General features: G+C 38.4%; 1 protein-coding gene and 1 pseudogene across 1 annotated transcript in view; one reads left to right on the forward strand and one right to left on the reverse strand.

Annotated features, from left to right (window-relative positions):
* The window catches only part of LOC102897983 (nuclear body protein SP140-like protein), a 48,211-nt gene extending 34,603 nt beyond the window's left edge, over positions 1-13,608 (reverse strand). Inside the window, exon 1 of the mRNA XM_025043190.1 lies at positions 13,377-13,608. Within this exon, the coding sequence (XP_024898958.1) occupies positions 13,377-13,408 (32 nt within the window). The 5' untranslated portion in view covers positions 13,409-13,608. The remainder of the gene's footprint in view (positions 1-13,376) is intronic.
* Positions 11,410-11,528, forward strand: LOC112475433 (annotated as a pseudogene).
* Positions 13,609-16,779: the final 3,171 nt, after the last annotated feature.

Consider the following 16,779-nt stretch of genomic DNA (forward strand, 5'->3'; position numbering starts at 1 on the left):
TAAATTTGCAGAGAATTGATATCTTAACAATATTGAGCCTGAATCATTCTCCACTTTTGTAGTTTTCCTTAATTTTAGCTGACAGTGTACATAGTTTTCAGTATAGATGTCATGCACATCTTTCACCAAATGTGTTCCTTTGTTATTATATATTTTTTGATGCTACCTTAAATGGTATTAATTTTTAACTCTTTATTGCTATTGTATAGAAATAGCACTGGTTTTAAAAAGATTAACCATGTATTCATAATCTTTATAAATTTACCTGTAAGTCCCAGTAAAGCATTACAAATTTCCTTTGGATTTTATAGAAAACAACCTTATCATTGGCAAAATAAAACAAATTTCCCCCAAATTATTTCTTTTTCTTATATTATTGCAGTGGTTAAGATTTTAAATACAATGTCAAAAAGAAGTGGTGAGAGCAGACTTCCTTTCCTTGTTTCCAATCTTAGAGAAAAAGCTTTCAGTATCACCATAAAGTGCAAGGGTTCTTTTACATTATATATATATTTTTTAATGATATCAAGGAAGTTTCTGCCTATTGTTAGTTTGTTGCAAGTTTTACCATAAATAGATGCTGAATTTTATCAAATGTTTCCACTGAGATATTTATGTAATTTTCCTTCCTTATTCTTTAATAGTAAGTTTTATTGGTTAATTTCTGCAGCCTCTTCTTAAGTAGGAACAGATAACCACAAGTCCACAGACATTTGAAAAAATTCTCCAATATCAGAGTAAAAAAAAAAATAACATTAAAGAAAGAGAAAAATTACTTTATGAGAAACAGGGATAATGTAAGAACCAAGAGAAAAATTCCTCCAAAATAATATTTCTAGAGAGCTTTGAGAATACATATCTCACTCTATTATGCTGAGAAAATAAAACTACCACAGAAAGAGATAGTGGTCTTAGATACATTCTTTTACAGTTGATATAAAATGTTATATTAGTTTCATGTGTAAAACATACTGGTTAGACATTTATAAAGCTTACAAATAATCACCCTGATAAATCTGGTATCCATCTAATACCATATATAGTTATTACAATATTATTGACTATATTCCTTATGCTATATTTTACATTCCCATGACTGCTTTGTAACTACCAATTTGTGCTTCTTAATCCCTTCACCTTTTCCACTTTGACTCCCAACATCCTCCTGTCTGGCAACCATTAAAATGTTCTCTGTATTTATGAGTTTGTTCTTGTTTTGTTTGTTCATTTATTCTGTTTTTAGATTCCACATTTAAGTGAAATCATGGCATTTGTCTTTCTCTGTCTGGCTTATTCCACTCAGCACAATATTTTCTATGTCCATTTATGTTGTTGCAGATGGCAAGATTTCATTCCTTTTTATGGCTGTGTAATATTCCAATGTATAAATGTACCATTCATTCACTGGTAGACCCTTAGGTTACTTCCATATCTTGGGTATTGCAAATAATGCTGCAATGAACATACGGATGCATATGTCTTTTCTAATTAGTGTTTTGGGTCTCTTCAGATAAATACACAGAAGCCAGATTACTGGGTCTTTCTTTGTCCCTTTGATAGCCATTGTTTTAAAGCCTATTTTCTCTGGTATAAGTATTGCTACCCCAGCTTTTTCATTTTTATGAATATCTTTTTCCATCTTTTACTTTCAGTATCTGTGTGTCTTTTAACCTGAAATGAGTCTGTTGAAGGTAGCACGTGTAAGGATCTTGTTTTCTTATCTATTCAGCCACCCTATGTCTAGCGATTGGAGCATTTAATCCATTTATATTTAAAGTAATTGTTGATAGACAAGTAGTTATTGCCATTTTATTTTTCATATTTTTTATCTATATTTTTCTTCTTATAAAAGTCTCTTTAACATTTCTTGTAATGATTTCGTGATAATGAACTCCTTTAGCTTTTTCTTGCCTGGGAAGCTTTTTTATCTGTCCCTCAATTCCAAATGATAGCTTTGATGAGTAATCTTGTTTGTAGGTCTTTGATTTTCATCACTTTTAATACTTTGTGCCAGTCCCTTCTGACCTGCAAAATTTTTGTTCACAAATCTGTGACAGTCTTATGGGAGCTCCCTCATAGATAACTAACTGTTTTTCTCTTGCTGCTTTTAAGATACTCTCTTTGTATTTAACCTCTGGCATTTTAATTATAATGTGTCTTGGTTTGGGCCTCTTTGAGTTCATCTTCTCTGGGACTCTCTGTGCTTCTGGGTTTGTATGTCTACTACCTTTTCCAAGTTAGGGAAGTTTTCTGTCATTATTTTTTAAAATAGGTTTTCGATTTCTTGTTCTCTCTCTTCTACTTCTGGTACCCCTATGATGTGAATGTTAATATGCTTGATGTTGTCCCGGAGGACCCTTAAACTATTCTCTTTTTTTCTTGTTGTTGTTCTTATTGGGTGTTTTCTGGTACCTTATTTTCTAAATCATTGCTTTAATCTTCTGCTTCATCTAATTTCCTATTTATTACCTCTAATGTAGTCTTCATTTCTGACTGGTTCTTTTTTATGTTTTCTATCTTCATTTTTATGTTTCCTATCTCTTTGTTAAAGTTCTCACTGAGATTGTTGGACATTCTTATAACCAATGTTTTGAATTCTGCATCTAGTAGATTGCTTGTCTCCAGTCTATTTAGTTCTTTCCCTGGAGTTTTGTTCTGTTCTTTCATTTAGGAAATGTTTCTTTGTCTCTTCGTTTTGGCTGCCTCCCTGTTTTTGTATCTATATATCAAGTAGGATTGTTATGTCTCTTAGTCTTAGTAGAGTGGCCTTATATAGTAGGTTTCCTATTGGGCACAGTGGTGCAGTCTCCCTAGTTACCTGAGCCAGGTACTTCAGTTGTGTCCCTTATGTGAGTTGAGTGGTTCTCTTACTGTAGTTGAGCCTTGATTGCTGTTGGCACATCAGTGGGAGGGATTGACCCTCAGGCTGATTGATTGTGAGGACTGGCCATGACTACAATGAAACAGGTGTTGTGCAGGGGCTGACTCTACAGATCAGAATACACTTAGCAGGGCTCTGGTGCTTGCTGAGTCTGCTCTTTGGGCGTGTCATTTGTGGAGGTGATTGGGTAGTGTTCTGCTGTGGTCTGAAGCTGATCACTGGTAGGTTGGTTCTAGGACCTCTTGGGAGGAACTCTTTTTCTGGCCACGCTCAGCCACTGCCTATGGTATGCTCTACAAAGTGATCTTCAGATGGTTGCTACTTGTGCTGGGCTTAAAGGTGTTTAGGGAAGGCTAAGCTGCACACTGAGGCTGTCTGAGCTTGGGACTTCTTAGCAAGAGTTATGAGGCATGCCAAGGACAGATGGTGCTTGGTCTGGGTTTGTGAATGTTTGAGAGATTTTAAGAAAGTTTGCCATATAAGCCAAGACAGGCCATTTATTTGGAGGATCCACTGGCTAGAAGAGGTTTGGGTGCTCACAGGCTGGATGCAGCAGGGTCTCAGAGAATCGGGGTCTCAGAGCAGGGTAGCCAGGTTTATGGAGACTCAGATATGGTACCTGGGTGGTGTGAGGGCTTAGCAAAGAAACAATGGCTCCTGCCAGCACTTGTCTGGGAGTAAGCTGCCCCTCCAGCCCTCGCCTTGAAGCTGGATAAATCAGTTCCTCCTTGTATGTAGCTGGTTCCTTTTGAGCTGCTAACTCAGCTCTGCAGCTCAGAGAGAGGGAGTATGTCAGTGAGTAAGTCTGTGCATGGGCCTTTTAAGAGAAATGCCTGGGCCTCCAGCCCCTGATCTACCCATCTCACTCAGCCACCATCTCTACTGGTTTTCGCAGCCAGAGTTATGGGGACTTTTCTTCCTGGCACTGGAACCCTGAGCTGGGAAGCCTGGTATAGGGCCTGGGCCTCTCTCTACTCATGGGGGACTTCCATAGCCAAGACATCTCTTTTGATTTTTAACTGCCACATGTGAGTATGGGACCAGTTCAGAGTCCAGGCCTCCATTACCAGTCTTGACATAGCTTCTTCTGTATGTCACAAGACTTCTGTTTAGCTAGACTTCAGGAGAGTCTAATGATGGTTGTTCTGTAGTTCAGTTGTAATCCTGATGATGTCCTGAGAGGAGGTGAGCACAGCGTATTCCTACTCTGTCACCGTGATCGAAAGACTTCAATATCTTTAAAAATGATTTTTAAAACTTTTAAAAAATGTATTAAAATGGTTATAAAATAAAACTGAGGAAATACTCCAGAAAATTAGATAAAAGAGATTAAAATGGAAAAAAAAAAGAGTAAACTTGAGAGAAAATATAAGCGGCTGAGGCTTAATTTAGGTATTCTAATAGCCACATCATTGGAGTTAAGGAGTCTGGATGAGAAAATGCAGAGGAGAAACATATCAATAGAATCACTTAAAGAGATACCACAAAGTAAAAGATCATAAATTTTTTGAAAGGGCATAATTGGGTATTTACACAAATTAATTTTAAAAGAGCCTCCAAGGTACATCATTATGAAATGACAACACCAAAAAACAAAGAGAAAAACTTAAAGCTTCCAGAAAGAATTAAGAAGCAAGTAACCTATGGAGGAATAATAGAGAATAGGTCAAGCCATCTCTTCAATGACTGTGACTGTAGAGCCAGCCCTTCAAAGCTCAGAGTGAATCAGAATAAACTTCAGACATGTAAGGTTGAGAAATCTTACTTTATAAACATTATTTTTAATATTTTACCTAAATTTCCATTATTCCTTCATATGTATATATACATAGTTTTTAAAATGTAATTTTGTAAATGCTCTTAAAATTTTATGCAATCACTATTTTGCTTTTTTTGATTGTTTCCTAGAACATTTCTCTCTCCTTATTATCCATGTTACTGTTCCCTCCACATAATCTATTTTAATTACTCTGCATATATTCTTTCCTAAATTCTCCATAAGCATGTAATTCCACCCATTTATATATCCTACCCATATCTTCCAAAATTTTTGTCGCTGTATTATATTACATGATTTTCTTTTCCTGTATCATATATATATTTTTCTGCATTATATGCCCTTTTCTGTCTCACATTTGTTTTATACATTAGTACGTTACAAAAATTTTCTAAATTGTCTAGTATGGTTCTAGGTTTTTGTTTGTTTGTTTGTTTGTTTGTTTGTGAATATTCAGCAGCACTCTCATAACCTTAGGAAAACACATTGGGACGAATTCCAGAAAACCAGAAAACTAAACCGGTAATAATAATCAAACACCTGTGGATCCAACGCAGGAGATGGTAGAAAAGAAGCACAAGGTGATATCCTAGCAGTTGACCAAGAACACAAACATCTCAGATTGGAACAAGTAATGATTACAGCAATGAATAACAGCAATGCCGTAACGAATGGGAGGAAGTAATTGGGAATACTCGTTATAAGATACTTGTGCAACAGGTGAAGTGGTATAAAACATGTTGCAATATCTTAGCAACAATTAAAAACACGTAAAATAGAGGTACGATTGATATGTCAATAGAAGAGATAAGATAGAATTATGTAATATGTTAAACAAAACCAGAGAAAGCAAAAAAAGAGGAAAAAAGAAACAAAAAACAAATACAATGAATAGAAAACAGTTACAAATGTGATAGATATTAATCTGTCAATAATTACTTTTTTCTTTGTTTTTTGTTTTTATCTTTCTTGTTATTTTTCAATAATTACTTTCGATGTGAATGACCTTACTACTCCAATTATAAAACAGAGATTATCAAAATGACTAAAATTTTCTTTTTAGTTTATCTTGTCAACAAAGAAGAGCCATTGACTATAAAGACAGGTAAAGAACGGAGAAAGAGATATCCTGTTAACACTAATTGAGAAATAGATAAAGTAGCTATTTTATTTCCAGATGACGAAGAGTTAGAACAAGAAAAATTATGAAAGAGAAAGAGGGTTTGTTTTCCAAGAATACTTAACAATATTTAATATGTATTTACCTAAACACACAACATAAAATTATTTAAGGCAAAACTGATAGAACTGCAAGTAGAAATAACAACTCCACTATTACAGTTCGATAATTCAACACATTGTTTTAGTAATTTATAGATCTAGCAGGCAGAGAATCAGTAAAAATATGGCTCACATGAACATCGTTGTCAACCAATTTGATCTATTTGATATTTTATAGAATACTCCAAGATACAACACAAAACACACATACTCATCAAGATTACAGGGAGACTCACTTTCACCAATATAGACCACATTCTGGGTTATAAAACAAACCATAACAAATGTAAAAGAAGAGAAATCATAAAAAGTATGTACCCAGACAGCAAAGGTACTAAACTAGAAATTGATAACAGAGAGATAGATAAAAAAATCCTCAAATATTTGGAGATTGAAAATATATTTGTAAATAACAAATGTGTCAAAAGAGAGGTCTCAAGAGAAATTTTAAAATTGCTTTAACTAAATGAAAATGAACATACAATTTATCAAAATTTGGTGATGCATGAAAAGCAGTAATTAGTGGGAAATATATTCTGTTAAATACATGTATTGGGAAAGAAGAAAGATCTAAAATTAAAAATCTACGTTTTCCACGTAGGAAACTAGAAATAGAAGAGAGTGCGCGCACGCGTGCACGCGCGCGCGCACACACACACACACACACACACGAGCAATTTAAGCCTAAAACAGAAAAAAGGAAATTAAAAAAAATCAATACTATTGACAAATTTTTACCCAGACTAACCATAAATAGTAAACAGATAGATGATAGGTAATAGATAGATAAAGACACAAATTATCAATATCAGTGAAAGAAGGATCATCACCACTAATCTCCTAGATATTAAAAGGATAACAAAAGAATACTATGAACAAATCTATGTCAACACATTTGGTAAATTCAAAAAATTGGCCAAATCCTTGAATGTCACAACAAAACTCACACAAGGAGAAATAGATACTTTAAATAGGCTTACATACTTTAAAAAAGAACTGACTGAATAATTCATAACTTTGAAAAACATAAGTATCAGGCCCAGAGAGTTTCACTGGTGAGTTCTACTAAACATTTAAGGAAGAAATGATACCAGTTCATCAAAATCTTGTCCAGAAAATTAGAAGCAGAGGGAACACTTCTTAACTCATCCTATGAACCCAACAATACTATAACACCAAAAGCAGATAAAGACAAACCACAGATCAATAACTCTCACAAATATTGATGCAAAAATCTTCAACAAAATATTAGCAAATTCCATCCAATAATATATAACAAATTATATTCATGACCAAGTGGAATTTATTCCAGATACGCAAGGCTGGTTCAGTATTCCAAATCAATCAATATAATCCAGCATATTGAGGCTAAAGAAGAAAAATCGAATGATGAGATCAACTGATGCAGAAAATTCTTTTGACAAAATTTAACACTCATTCATGTAAAAACTCCCAGCAAACTGAGAATAGACAGAAACTTCTTCGACTTGAGAAAGAACATCCATAAGAAAACTATAACTATATCATACTGTTAAGAACTTGCACACTTTTCCCCTAAATAAAAACAAGAGAAAGATGTCCCATTTTACAACTCTTGTTGAATATTGTACTGGAAAGCATAGTAAAAAAAGAAAAGAAAGAAAGAAAGAAAGAAAGAAAGAGAGAGAGAGAGAGAGAGAGAGAGAAAGAGAAAAGAGAGAGAGAAAGGAAGGAAGGAAGGAAGAAAAAGAGAAGAAGAAAAAAAAGAAATTTAAAATGTAGAGTTTGAAATGGAAGAAATAAAACCGTCTTGGTTTGCAGATGACATGATTGTCTATATAGGAAATCCTAAAGACTTGGCCCAAAAAACCTCGAAGAGAGAAGAGGGAGGGAGAGAGGGAGGGAGGAAGGAAGGAAGGAAGGAAGGAAGGAAGGAAGGAAGGAAGGAAGAAAAAGAGAAGAAGAAAAAAAAGAAATTTAAAATGTAGAGTTTGAAATGGAAGAAATAAAACCGTCTTGGTTTGCAGATGACATGATTGTCTATATAGGAAATCCTAAAGAATTGGCCAAAAAACCCTCCTATGACTAACAAGTATAGCAAGGTCAAAGGATGCTAGGTAATATACAAATGTTAATTGTTTTTGTATATAACAGCATTGAAAAATTGGAATTCATAATTAAATAAAACAACACCATTTTTAATAGCATCAAAAATATGAAAAACCTAGGTTTGTATTTAATGAATTATGTAACAAATATGCAGAAAATTATTCTAGAAAGAGAAGACTTATTTTACAAGATAATAGTAACTATTTTAATGTGAATCTTCAAAGTGTATTCACAAACATAAAGTGCTGAGCTGAATGGTAAAGGGAAATTTGAGTTAAATGATTTGTTTTAAACATGGAAAACTTGAACAACATGATTTTAAATTCAGAAGTAACAACTCCAAAAATATAGATTAAAAATAAACCTAAGGGGTAACTGGCCAAGATGGCATACAAGATAGACGCTGTGCTTGCCTCCTCTCTCAATCACACCAAAACTACATCAAAATTTTGGAGCAACCATATGGGGAGGTCTGGTTGAACAGAAGTCTTATAACTGGGGACATACAGAAGAAGAGGCAAGTCGGAGGGGCAGAGACGCGAAATGGCCAGTCTCACAACAGCGTTTGATGGTCAAGAATTTGGAGGGTTATCTTGGCTGCAGAGCCCCGTACCCCTGGCTCCAGCAGAGTGAGGGGTCCTGGCCCCACAATGGGATCCCCAAGGTTCCAGTGCCGGGAAGAGAGAAGTCCCCACAAATTCTGACTATGAAAACCAGTGGAGACTGTGGCTGAGTGAGGCAGAGGGCTGTGAGAGTTGCAGACATTCCTCTTAAACGGCCCACGCCCTGACCTACTGCTGATGGCCTTGCTCGCTCTGAGCCCGAGGAGCGACAGGGATGTACAGGGAGACACTAAGCTGTGGGGCCTCTGGACGATGGCTGGAGGGGTGGCTTTCTCCCTGGCAGTATCTACTTTCCTTGGTTGAGCCCTCCCCTTTCTCAGCATGCAGACGCAGGCAGCTGCCATATCTGAGTCTCTACCAACCTGGGCAACACAGGTCGCTCTGCCCAGAGGATTCCCTGAGACTCTGTCTCTCCCAACTTGCAGGCCTACCCAAGATGCCTCCAGTTGTTTATTCCAATCAAATGTCCTGGCTCGGCACATGCTGAGGACTTTACTAAAATCTCTCAAAGGCTCACAAAACCCAAAGAAGCAACCTCTGGCTTCAGCGTGCCCCGTACCTCTTGCTGAGCAGCCCCAAGCCCACCACTAGTGGTAGCCAGTCTCAGTTTTTGGCTTGGCCTCTTGAGGCAACTATAAGCCCAACATAGGTGGCAGCCAACTGCAAATTGCTTCATGACTTTGACCAGGTGGCCCCAGAGGTGCACAGGCTGCAGATGAACTTGGCTTGCAGTTGGGGCCCCTCCCAGGAGGCTCTTGGGCTGGCACACCCAGTGGCCTGCTTCGCTTAGCGACAGAGTGAGAGCACCACCCAGGGCTGCATCTGAGGAGAATACACCCGAGGGCAGACTGGGCAGGCACCAGAGCCCTGCTAAAGTGGATCCTATTCCATAGGGTCAACCTGTCACTGGCCAACCCTCACAACCAATAAGCCTAAGGCTCAATCCCTCTCATCGAAGTGCAAACAGTAACCAAGGCTCAACTATAATAGGAAGGTACGCACAAGTCACACAAGGGACACACCTTGAGTACCTTGCTCAGGCGACCAGGAAGACTGTGCCACTGGGCCTCATCGAACACCTACTATATAAAACCACTCTACTAAGATTGGGAGACTTAGGAATTCTACCTAATACATAGAAACAAACACAAGGAGGCAGCCAAAATTGAAAGACAAAGGAACATGTCCCACATGAAAGAACAGAACAAAGCTCCAGAAAAAGAACTAAACAAAGTGGAAACAAACAATCTACCAGATACAGAGTTCAAAACACTGGTAATAAGGATGTCGATGAAGTTAGAGGAAGAGTAGATGATCTCAGTGAGAATTTTAACAGAGAGAGAAAACATAAAAATGGAGATGGGAAACATGAAAGGGAACCAGTCAGAAATGAAAACTACAATATCTGAGATGAAGAGAGCATTAGAGGGAATTAACAGATTGGATGAAATGAAGGATCAAATCAGCAATTTAGAGGATGGGCTACTGAAGGACACCCAATCAGAACAGAAACAAGAAAAAAGAATCCAAAAACATGAGGATAATTTAAGGGGCCTCTGGGATGATATCAAGCATTACAACATTCAAATCCTTGGGGTGCCAGAAGGAGAAGAGAGAGAACAAAATTTGAAAACTTATTTCAAAAAAATAATGACTGAAAACTTCCCTAACCTGGTAAAGGAAATAGACATACGAGTCCAGGAAGCATAGAGAGTCCCAAACAAGATGAACCCAAAGAGGCCCACACCAAGACACATCATAATTAAAACGCCAAAGTTTAAATATAAAGAGAGGATATTAAAAACATCAGAGAAAAGCAATTAGTTACCTACAAGGGAGCTCCCATGAGACTTTTGGCCAATTTTTCAACAGAAACTTTGCAGGCCAGAAGGGACTGGCACAAAATCTTCAAAGTGATGAAAAGCCAGGATCTACAACCAAGATTACTCTACCCGACACGACTATCATTTAGAATCGAAGGACAGATAAAGAACTTCCCAGACATGAAAAAACTAAAGGAGCTAATCACTACCAAGTTGGTATTACAAGAAATGTTGGAGAGACTTCTTCAAGAAGAAAAATAATATGTATGAAATAAGTCACAGGGATGTAATGTACAGCATAGGGAATAGAGTCAACATAACTACAGTGACAGGTGGTTACTAGACTTATTGTGGTGACAACTTTGTAAGGTATGTAAATGTCGAATCCCTATGTTGTACACCTGAAACCGGTATACTATTTTATGTCAACTACAATTAAAACAAACAAACAAACAAAAATAAACTTAAGAAATTGGAAATAGCCCTGGTTGATTGAAGTCAGACCCTATTATGCCTTATAAAATAATGAAAAATAAAAGGAAGACATAGCTTGCATTTTAAGAGAAAAGAAAAACAATAAGAAGTATAAAAGTTGAAAAAAGGAAAAAAGAATAAAAAGTATTATTTAAAACACCAAATGTAAATGATATGATGATGATATCGACCGGCACGGGGTCAAAAATGGAATCCGACAAGAGAGACAGGAAGACAGGTGCCACAAAAGTTGTTGAAATCAATAGGCAAGTTATAGTAAGTGTAAACAAAATCAATGGTGCTCCTATTCATACAATAGCAAAATTCAAAAAACAAAATAATGGGACAAATGCTTTACGTACATTGAAAAACATTCACCTCTAGTTTTTGACTCTTTGCATATGCAAAAATGAGCAAAATATATAGGCACTGGAGAACTTAGCAAAAAAGAAATATTATTTTGTCTATGGCCATGCTATCCTGAACAAGCTCGATCCTGTCTAATCTTGGAAGCTAAGCAGGGTCGAGCCTGGTTAGTACTTGGATGGGAGACCACCTAGAAAGACCAGGTGCTGTAGGCGTAAAACAAAAAAAAAAAAAAACACAAAAAACCAAGGGATTGTAAGCTGACAAGGTCCTTGTAATCTGTGAGGTCAACCAAGGGTTGCCTTGCCAAAAAAAAAAAAAGTGTGTGTGTGTGTGTGTGTGTGTGTGTGTATGTATATCCATATATATATAATTTAATCTTGTGTCCTAAAAACAGGGAACACAATTTTTTTTCTAATATTCTGGAACTGTATATCAATATGGAACAGTATAACTTCAGTCATTAAAGAAGTCTCGCAAAGTTAACAATTGGTAGAAGCTGAACAGGCTTATGTAAAAAAAAAAACACTGAAATTTTTATAAAACAAAACTAAAATCACTGTTGGGTGAAAGATGAAATGGAACTTGAGGTTAGAGGATATTTTGAAAAAGAAGAAGGAAAAAATAATAATGAGATGAGCTAGAGAATGGAATAAGAATGGAAAAATAAGAATGGAATGGTTGAATATTAGAAAACCTCTTTGTATAATTTATCACAACAATAAACAAAAGCAGAAAAAGTATATAATTGTATCCATAAATAATTTTAAAAGGGAATTTGAAAACACCTTAGGAGCTATTTTCAGAAACACTATATGATATAGATGGAAGCTAACACAATATAGTCTCCAAAAGTAGTAAATACTACAGTAAACATTGAAATGACAAGGTCATGAAAATTAAAAAAAAAAAACAAAAAAAACAGTGATGCCTACCATTACTACTATACATATGTTTTGGCTAATACAATAGGATAAGAAAATGAAGTCATTTGTATATTACTAAAATAAGATACATTATATGTTTTATGATTATACACAGAGAAACCCTACAGACCTAACTAAAATCTCTAGAAACTAGAAAAGAATTTGCCAAGGAACATGAATAAAAACATAAGTATATAAAACTTACAGATTTTATTTGCAATAATATATATTGAAAAGAAATAATATTTCAAACATAATAAGAAATATACATGCATGTATTTATAAACAACTGAAAAGTATGAACCTATATGAAGGAAACTATAACGTCTTATTAAAGAAAATTAAACAAAACCTAAGTAAATGAGACGTGGAAAGTGTCCCCGATTAGAAAAACATAGCAATTTTAAAATGTCAGTCCTTCTGAAATTATTGTAAAACTGTGGTGTACTTGCAATTTATGATCACATTGAAACTGGAAAGTAATTTAAAAATTTGTAGGACAAAACAAATATCTGAGTCAAGCAAAGCGTAAAAGAAAGTGGGTGGAGGTTGAAAAAGATAGAATTTCTAGATGTTTTCTTCTCAGAGGTATCGCCCATTTCAGAACAAAACATCAAAGCAAAATAAAAATACTCAGCCTGCCCCTGTCTTTGGCATCTTAGTCCTTTCTCTTCCTCTTACTCCCTTTATCAAGATCACTGGAGGAAGGACCCAGGCCGCAGCCGGAAATGGGAACAGGCCCAGAGAGACAGCACAGTACTCAGTGTTTACACATAAGTCTGTTGTTTATGCTGAATTTTATATTTGCTAAAGTACTTTTAAAATGACCTAGGTGAAGGTAGAGGAGGAAATCGCTGCCTCAAAGCCTCAGAAGGGACAGCCGACTCCAGATGGGCCCGCGAGCCGAGCAGCAGCGTCAAACAAGAGTCCTGTGGGCTGTGACAAGCTGGACTCTCACGCGCAGCTGTCCTGCTGCAGCTTAAACCCGATTCCCTCATTACATAGTCCTGCATTTCATTACCCTGCCTGTGAGTGTGCTTGTAAAGCAGGTCTAAGGAAAAGGTTTAGATGAGTGTCTGACGACAGACACTAAACTGCAACGTGGCCAGAGAGAAAGTTACAGGGAGATAGACTGACCTGGCGATGAGGTTGCCACCTCCACAGGCCATCTTTCGGTCCCGGGACCTGCCTGGCTTCCGATACCTCCGGTCCCCCTCTCCCAACCTGGGTCCAATGTGGCTGTCCAGCCCTGAGCAGGAAGTCTGTGAACCAACCCCCTCTGGAGGGCTCCACCCAAATGGAGAAAAGAGAAGTGAAAGCAATTTCCTCTGTGTTGTCAGACGCGGTCTCCCTCCTCCTGCAGCTCCGTGGGGGATCTGAGCCTTCCTGACGTGTGGCAGCAGGAGTGGAGGACAAGGCCTGGCAGTCACAGCTCGGAGGCCAGGGGAGGAGTCTCCAGAGCGGGGAGCAGGGCCAGCTCCCAGGAGTCCCCTTGTTTGTGCAAAGACACCGAAAACATCTGTGGGAACCTCGCTGCCACAACCTTCTAAGAGCAAGGCGGAGTTTTCGGAGTTTGCTCTCCATGTTCAGAAACAGGGCTAGAGAAGCACTTACTCTAGAGTCATGCTGTCCACATTTTTCCCCTTGAATCCAACTTCCTCTGGATGTGAGTAGGGGTTCTCATCCAGTTACATTTACGGTACAGGGGAAGGTTCTACCCTCTCTCCACTTCTGATCTTTCTTGCCCAAAGGAGTGAACGTCAGTCTCATTGGGACAGATTCCAGGACTCCGATGAGGACGACTTTACCAGTGGGCAGTGTCCGTGTGTACCACGTGCTGCACACACGGGGCCCTCTCCCTTCCTCTCCCTCCTCCCCTCACTTGGGGTAGGAAAGACTAGTACGCTGAGCCTCTGCTGGGCACGGCTGTCCTCTGCTCCTGGCCTCCATGGGACATGGGGCCCAGACAAGTTCTGACACAGATGACGTTGGCCTTTTCTAGTGTCCACTCTCTCTCCTTCTCTGTCCCTGAGCAGTAGGCAGACCAGGTAGGACACCGTCATGCTGGGTGTCGGCATAAATATGCCTATGGGAGGTGGGTGTGTGTAACTGATTGGAGCAGCCTGAGGCCTTCTGGCTAAGCCCAATCTACGATTTGGACTTAGGGATCCTTTTGGGTCACACATGTAAGCCACATCCCCTGATCCAGCTTTTATCAGGAAGAAAGCTAGTATTTTGAACTCCATCTGTCTCATCTTTTTGTCTGTCATTTTGGAACTCAGGTTGGGAGACTTATGGAGTATTTACAGAATTGGGGGTTCCTCTTTGTAACTTTCTTTTATGGGAGGATTTTTCCCTCGCTCCCCAGAAAGCATAATTGCCTTAGCTTATTTGTCTCTGCTGATCAGGAAGAAAATGGGCTTCCTCCCAGAATCTGGCCCACCCCATGCAAGTCTGTGGCTGCCCTCACAACCAGACAATAACAAGCAGGAAATAGCTCGTGCTAGCTGCTTCTGAGTTCTGATTTCCCTCCAGTGTTGCACAGCTTTTGTTTGTTACAAAAGTCTCAGGCGTTGTTCTCTGATTTGCCCAGTTTCTAGCTGTTTTCTGCAAGAAGCCAGTTTGTTCGGAGCTCAGTCCTACAGATCGAAAGCAGAGCTTTTCGTCCTCACTCGCGAGCAGCAGACCAGAGCTGCCCACTCCCAGGCCCAGCCCTGCTCCTGGAGACCCCAGTGCCCCTGAGCCCCCTGCCTACCCAAGAGGGAGAGACGCAGTGTGCAGGGCATCGGGGGCTCACCTTTGTTAGGACATACACAAGGCAGACTGTATACACTTGGTACTTCTGTGCTCACGGGAGCACAGACACATGTCTAGAGTAGACTTGTTTCATAAAATAAGAAAACAAATAATATACCTGGAGAAAAGATGTGAATTACTATGGAATTTCAGCTGGAGTTTAAAAACCACCTATATAGATGAGACATATAAGTTGTTGCCGAAAAACCTAAGAATATTTCTTTGTTAAAGGAGGAGGTCGAGGTATGGTTGTTGAATCTGTTTTTTTGTTTCAAGGACTTATTTACACAGTCATCTGTTTCCAAGGGATTCAGGCCACAGCTTTCCCTCTGCCTCTTTCCTGTTCTAAATTTGCTGTGTGTGTAACTAAGAAGAGCACCTGACTGCATATAATAGATAGTTCAGGTCATGTTTTTACGATGGTAATTAGCATCCTTTTGTGTTAGCTTGAAGAAGTCCCTTTAGCATTTCTTATCAGGCAATTCTAGTAATGATGAGCTTCCTCAGCTTCTGTTTGTTTGAAAGGGTCTATTTCTCCTTTAATTCTGTAGGACAGCTTGGTTGAGTACTAATCTTGGTTAACAGGTATTTTCTTTCAATGTTTTGAATATGTCTTCCCACTCTCTCTTGCCCTTCCATGGGCCTGTTCAGAAATTCACGGACAGTTTTATGGGGGCTTTCTTGGATGTGACAAGTTACTTTTCTCTTGCTGCTTTCAATATTCTGTCTTTGTCTTTGACTTTGACAAGTTAGTTATAAAGAGTGTTGGTGTAGCCCTTTTCAGATTCAACCTTTTAGGTCCTTTGGGCTGTAAATATATGGATGCCCCTTTCTCTCCCCAAATTCTGGAGTTTTCAATCATTGTTGTTTTAAATAGACTTTGTGTCCTTTCTTTTTCTTTTCTCCTTCTAGGAGTCTTATAATGCCTATGTTTCTTCTCGGTAATGTCTCCTAAGTCCTCCAGGAATTCTTCACTCTTTTCCATTCTTCTTTTGCTCCTCTGACTGGATAATTTCAAATAACCTATTTTCTAGTTCACTGATTTTTTTTCTGCTTTATTGAGCCTGATGTTGAAGCTCTGTGTTGAATTCTTCAGTCCAGTCATTATATTCTTCAGTTCTAGGATTTCTGTTTGTCTATCTTTTTGATGATTCATTTTTCTTTGTTAAACTTCTCATTTTGTTCATGCATTGTTTTCCTCATTTAATTGAGTTGTCTGTCTGTGTGTTCTTATAGTTTGCTTAACCTCTTTAAGAGGATTATCCTAAATTTGTCAGACAGTTTATAGATCTCTATTTCTTTAGGGGCAATTATTAGTTTTTTAGTTTCCTTAGGTGGTGTCATGTTCTCCTTATTCTTCATGACTCTTAGTTTCTTTTGTTGGTACTAGTGCATTTGAGTAAACGGTCTCCTCTTCCAGAAGTTACAGGTTAGTCTAAGCAGGAAATGACCTTCATTGGTCAGCTCTGCTTTGGGTACTGAATGGAACCGCTGGTAGTAGCATCCATGCAGGAGGGGAATGTTATCAGGGTCTCGGGTGGGTGAGGCCACTGCTGTGCTCTGAAGTTGAGGGGTGGATGCTGGCTGAGCTTTGTGGTTGGTTGGGCCACCCGAATGGGCAGAGCTGCCAGCACTACAATTAGATGGGGCCACTTGCTTGGCTCTGCAATCACCTCTGGTCTTGCGAGTTTCCTGGGGTAGTGCCAGTGGTTGGATGCTGTGATTGGGCAATGTTACAGGGTAG

The sequence above is a fragment of the Pteropus alecto genome, unplaced genomic scaffold (assembly GCF_000325575.1).
Source record: "Pteropus alecto unplaced genomic scaffold, ASM32557v1 scaffold110, whole genome shotgun sequence".
In the NCBI taxonomy this organism is placed as follows: Eukaryota; Metazoa; Chordata; class Mammalia; order Chiroptera; family Pteropodidae; genus Pteropus; species Pteropus alecto.